The following is a 6,485-nucleotide window of genomic DNA, read 5'->3' on the forward strand; positions in this document are numbered from 1 at the left end:
AATTTGATGGACTGATAAGAAAAGAAATGATGAGGTTCTCAGTAGAATCGGTGAAGCATGGAACTTACCAAATATGGGACAGCATTTTGTTGTTGGTCATGCAACGTTATTGTTCCCTCTCGGTTCTTGTACGTATTACCCGTCTTTCTTTGCAACTTACTCTTATTTTTCTCAATATTTCGAACATTTTGCAGAATTTTACATTTCCGGATGCTTTTCCTTTCAGGGCCTATGAATGTGTCCGTTTTATTTCCCAAGTTTTGCTTCCCACATCAGTTACAATGTCAGACGTGCCGCTCTCTTGTGCTATTAGCCTTCTGACAGTCAAAATGATCGTCATCTATCATATTCTCTATTATCTTTTCCATTCCTCTGTATATATTATTCCTGTCGGCAAATTCCATACATGAGGTGTTATGCTCATTGTGCGATAGGCCTCGCAAGTATCTGCTTATATCTTCAGGGTTGTATCTAATGGTATAGCGCCATTCTTGTATATTCTAGACGCCAACTTCAATATTTCTTGGTTGACACTTTCGCCAATGATTTCGGAAACTCCGAAGCTATGTTACCTATTGCTTCTGCCTTTCAAAGCTGTGTTAAGCTCTGACTCTTATGTGGGATCTCCAGTGTCTTCCACTGTGATTCTCATTTCTTCTTCTGTCAAGTCATCAGACGGGTCTTTCCCCTCGTAGATGCCTTCAGTTTACTCTCTACACCTACCTGCACTCTCCTCTGCATTTGACAGTGGAATTCCCGATGCACTCTTAAAGATTACGTCAAATGTTCTTTGAGTAATCTGTACAATGAATAAATCTTTCAGACGCCCATGTGATACTCTTTCTCTTCACATTTTTCCAACAGACATTTCGCTTTGGATTCACATCTACCCCTAGTTACTTCGTCCCCAAGTGACTTATACTGCTGTATTCCTGTGTTCCTCTGAACGTTTTTTCACCTTCTACATTTACCGATCAGTTGCAGTGTTTTTTTCTGTTTGCCAAGGTTTCTTTTCCGTTAGCTCCTTATATCTATCTTTGTTTGACATATAGGACATAAAATCCCGTCTGAGGCCTGCGATAATTTTTATGTTAATAATTGGCCACCAATGCTGTACAATCGCAATAAAGTCATGAGATGTTCAATTGAATATTTTATTAGAACATGTTACGCGTTTCGGGATTACACCCATCTTCAGACATATGTTACAAACAAGTACAAAACATAAGTGAACAGCACACTCAACACGTCTCAACGTTACATAAAATGAGATCTGGTCATATAAGTTACATACCTCAAACTTGAACTCCTTCCTACCCTACCAGGCGTACAGTCTTGACAACGCAACGAAAGTGTCGGGGCGCTGCATTCACAAGTTATTCAATAATAATATACTCAGAATATAAATCTAACAGAGTGTAATTACGACGGGCTAACGGGTACTAGGAAAAATTTATACGAGAGTTTGGAGCTAAAATTCTTAACAAGACGCGGCAGTCAGGCCGCCAAAAATTAAATAGTAAGTTTGTGTCAATGGAATATGTTGGACCATGTTGCCAAAAAATAGCTAGAGCATTCAGGGAGGCTGGCGTTCGCGTAGGCTTCCATACAAGGAAGAAGTTGGGGGGAATATTACTACATAAGGACGAAGGGAAAACAGATAAGCTTAAGCAATCCGGTATATACGAATTTAAGTGTGGGGGATGTGCTGGGACATACATTAGCCAGACGGGTAGGGATTTTGCCACAAGGTTTACAGAACATAACTATAGTAATAATAGTGGGCTGGGGTGTCATATGAAGGAGACTGGCCAAAAGCGGGCCCTGATAGAAGATAGCCTAAGAATTCAGCATTTATAACCTAACGGGAAGATTTTAGATAACTTTGAAGATCTGGAGATCTACGCGCGTATACAGCACGCTGCACACCCAGTATTTAATAAACAGGCTTCCGGTGGGAGCAACTGGTTTTCTGACTTGTTTGAACAGATACTGTTTGAACTTGGTATCTATTATCCCCTCATTAGAAGTATGATTGTGTATTTTATAGGAGCCGGTGGTGTTCTGTCCACGTACCGTCATGATAAGCTATGATTTTTGCCTAGTGGTTGGCTAGTTTATCGTCATACAGGGAAAGTTAGATGGGCATATAGGTTGGCATTTACAGATTTGTTCACCACCGTTCCCTTTGGGTGCTCTTTGGTGACACCATGGTTTATTTTATTGATTTTAGACTAAAGTTTTAACACTTTTAATGTTTTGTATTCGTTTTTTTAAAATCTTTAGCTCTCCGGTATCCGGATAGCATAGGTAGGACTCGGGCAATTGTCGTGCCACTAGTTTATATAAGGAATGTATGAGGTATAGCCCACGTATCTTTTGGGATTTTATGAAAATGCTCTTCCTCTCACCATTAAACTTTTCCCATGTGGTAGAGGGGTGTAAGTTGCTGTCTGAAGGCTTTTGTTTTGGCAATCATGGCCCATGAGTATCACTTGGCTGTAACTCGATAGGCGGATGGCTTCCGCCGATGTGGTTGCCGTTGGCTATAACAGATGCCACCTAAGACGTTTGGGTACGCGAGCTGATCACAAGGTTTGAGTTTATGATGGATAATGTTGGTTATATTTAATTTGGTGGTATTCTTTTAGAGATTTGAGAGGTTGAAAGGTTTATTCACCAAGGAACTCCTCCCCCCCTCTCCCTATTATTTATTTTATATTGACATATGGTTTGTGTTTAGTGCCACTACTGGCTATAGGCATAGTATGGCAATGTAAAAAAATTTGCAGGTTTAAAAAAATTTAAGAAACTTTTAGTGTTAACGTGTGCAGAAGTACTATTCCGACTGCTAGTCGTAATTACACCCTGTTAGATTTATATGATGAGTCTATTATTCTTAAATTACATGTAAACCATACAGCACCCCCTACCGAGGGCACTTCGCTGCTGGTTGACTTGTTTAGCGTCAGTATACGCTCTGCTTCAAGACTGCTCGAGCCGCAGTCATATATTATTCGACACTTTCTTTGAATTGTCAAGACTGTACGCCTGGTTGGGTTGGAAGGAGTTGAAGTTTGCGGTATGTAACTCATATGACCACATCTCATTGTCTGTAACGTTGAGACGTGTTTAGTATGCTGTTCGCTTATGTTTTGTACTTGTTTGTAACATATGTCTGAAAATGGGTGTAATCCCGAAACGCGAAACATGTTCTAATAAAAGATTCAATTGAACATCTCATGACTGTATTGCGATTGTACAGCATTGGTTGCCAGTTATTTGTTTGTCCAACTTCTGTGATGCCCTTTTCATAGACGTCCATTCCTGTTCAAATGAACTGCCTGTGTGGTATTCATCAACGTAGTATCTACAGCCCAAGAGAAATTCAGACGCATTTCATGAATGACCTCCACTTCAGTGTCCCACTCCTTCCCGCATTTATTCTGCCAGACAATTCTCTTAAACTCCTATCCACGCTTCATCGCAATTCAATTGAGATCTGAGCTTATATCTGGCCCTACGGGTGCCACACAATCTACGATCAGGATTTACAAAACGATAGATTTCGACTGCTAAACGTAGATAATCGGAAAATTCTTCCCATAAATACAGAAGTCCGAGTATTAACAAGAGTCTCACCACGACGTAACCTCAGATGGAACTTTTCTGTGCCTAGATCCTTTTCGAAGCGTACCTCCCGTGTGGAAGCGAGAGTGTTCTATAGCTACCGACGGTTGCGAGTTAAAACAAAGAGCGACAGAGGGAGAGAGAAAGGGACTCCCCTCTCTTCCACTCCGCTCCAAGGCCAAACCTCGTGTGCAATCATGACTGTTTGTACTGAAGCAATAATGTTATGTAATAGCAGTACGTAAAGTTTTGATATTTTTATCATTATGTAATTTGTTATAAGAAAGGCGAACAAACATGTAAAAGTAATGCATCTACAGTTCGAAACAGTTACACTGTTTTACATCTAAGTCAACTTAAAGATGCAGAGCTACAATTTTTGTAGTATGTGTATTCTGATATAAACCATAGCATGTGGAATTTATGAAACCCCATATATTAATTTCTGTCATCAGTGATAATACCTGCTACAGTTGCAAAATTGTACATCAGCAGTTGATTTTATCACTGGGATGTGTATCAACAGTTCTGCATGTCCCATCAAGAGAAACGTGTGTTCTTATGTGTCTCCATTGTTGTTGTTGTTGTTATTAGCAGAAGTAGTATAATTATCACTACCGTGTGCTGCCCGTGTACTTCACATGTCGTAATATTGACTCATTGAGATGTCAGTTTATATGTAAGAGAGTGCACGAATGCCTTAATTTTATCAGGTGGAATAAACGCATAAAGAAGTAAATAAATGTACACAATGTGCCAAATTCCGCTACTTTTTTATAACGCACTTTACACTATTTCTAAGGACACGGGCTCTGTCTTTTCTTGCGACTCTTAATGTCTGTTCTGCTGGGGTTGGCATCGTGTAGTGGATCCCCGTACGCTCTGTAGCGTATGGCATTAAAGGTCTAAAAATTTCGGAAAAGTTACAGTACCTTCCTGCATTGTCACCTTTATCGCAACGACAATGAACGGGAGTCTTAAAACGTCACGTGTCAGAGATCTGTGCTGATGTTTAGTGAGCGAGCAGTCTAGATCGCATCACATCGCACAGTGATCTTTTAATCCGGACCTGTGCGCTACCCTCATGCTGAGTACCCTGGGGACGCTCCCAAGACAGCAGCCGTGTTCACAGGCCACGTGGACACGCTCCTGGCTGGACGGCCGAACACTCAGCCGTCCTGCCGCATCCCGACATGCCCGCTAAGCCATCCGGTCTCAGCCTCACAGCAGATGTCTGGCTCCAGCGTGTGGACAGCGGCGGTCTCAACGTCCCTGCGACTTGGCGGCTCTACGGGACCTGTTGAGTGACGTCAGCTGAACACGACACAACTGGAGAGACTCGTGGACTCTCGTTGTCGGCCAACTCAGGCCCTTGTCGAGGCTAGAGGCGGTGTGCTCTACTGATGTGTCAGCATGATCTCTCCTTATCTGACATCGAATGAAATCTGTCCTCAACCTTCATGTTTATTACTTGTAACCTTCCACGTAAACATAACTAACTCGACCTTGTTTTGTAAGGAGAAAAACGTACACTTGCGAGATCTCAACCCTAGATACCAAACACCCGCCCCCTCTTAAAATAAGTGGCCATGCTTATGGTATAACTCATTTTAGACGTCTTGAATGCAGAGTTTTTAAAGTTCTGTAGGTGCAGGTTGCCTGCCACTGGCTCCGCCCCACTGCAGCTGCCTGATGCACGAGTGCAGAGTACTGTGCAGCGGGGTGATGTCCAGAGCCCTCAGACCCGCTTCATGTCGCAAGTGTGGGAAGACGTGTGTGGAGCCGGTCACGTCTTCCCCATGTGTTTCGAAACTTTGTTCTTCAAGTAGAACACATGTTATTTGACATGAAAAACGGGTAAGCAATATGAGCAGATAGTATTTCAATGCCATGCGCATATATGGTCAACACTGTTTAGTAAGAGTTAGTCGAATAGCCACATATAACGACGCTTACCGTTCACAACTGTAGCGAGCTTTGACGTTTAAACGTGGCAATTTGACCGTCACTGTATACTGCTCCTGGAGGTGCCACACTGTCGCTTGTCGGTTGACCGGCACTATAAACGCGAACCTCTTACTCACCGTACCGTACAGTAGTTCCAGCTCCGACAATGGGCGAACGCAGCGGAGCGTGCCAGAAACAAGTGGTACAAGAGCGTTGAAAATCTATGTGTTCAGAAGGTCTTAACTGCGTACAGTCATAATCGTGGCGCAAATCTCCGCGCGACATAGACAGCTGGGGCTCACACCTTGCAAGTGTGCGTTTTGTATGTGAGACCAGGTTGGTCAACTTCTCTTGTTAGATGCAATCGGTTGTGATTAGATAACTGTTTCTTTTCTCCAGTGTGATTATTATTAAGTTCTTATGTTTTTATTTCTTTGCACTTTAATTAGGACAGAATTTTCAAATGTGGTGCAACTCCATCACCATGTGTTGATTAACTTCGACGAGAGTTTTTATAGAAAACCTAAATGAGCACATTGCGCTTTATTTAACAATAACGAACTTCCAAATAATATACTCACCAGGTTTATCCCTCCACTCAAACTGAACATGACACCACCTCTCACATCTCACCCTGCCGACCGTGGCTCTTGTGACGCGTCGAACAGCATGCGCTGACTGGGACAGGATATGATGCCTCAGATCGTCCGCTTGCAGCTTTGTCATGTTCCATTCCATGTTGTTCAACCTTTCAAAATAAAATGGAGTCAGCTTATGTGACAGATGATACTCTGAAACTTGACTGTATTTTGTAGACTAGAATAGTCAAAACTAAACTGAACTTGCCTTTCTCCAGCTTTTACGTTTCCCATTGATAGAGGTCGCCAGCCCATTAGAGACGAATCGAG

At 42.3% G+C, this 6,485-nt stretch overlaps 1 protein-coding gene across 1 annotated transcript in view; it reads right to left on the bottom strand.

The window, feature by feature from the left end:
• The window catches only part of LOC126213023 (uncharacterized), a 47,749-nt gene extending 41,545 nt beyond the window's left edge, over positions 1 to 6,204 (bottom strand). Inside the window, exon 1 of the mRNA XM_049940587.1 lies at positions 6,159 to 6,204. Coding sequence (XP_049796544.1) covers positions 6,159 to 6,188 — 30 coding nt within the window. The 5' untranslated portion in view covers positions 6,189 to 6,204. The remainder of the gene's footprint in view (positions 1 to 6,158) is intronic.
• Between the last annotated feature and the right edge of the window lie 281 nt (positions 6,205 to 6,485).

This window comes from Schistocerca nitens, chromosome 11 (genome assembly GCF_023898315.1).
Source record: "Schistocerca nitens isolate TAMUIC-IGC-003100 chromosome 11, iqSchNite1.1, whole genome shotgun sequence".
Classification (NCBI taxonomy): Eukaryota; Metazoa; Arthropoda; class Insecta; order Orthoptera; family Acrididae; genus Schistocerca; species Schistocerca nitens.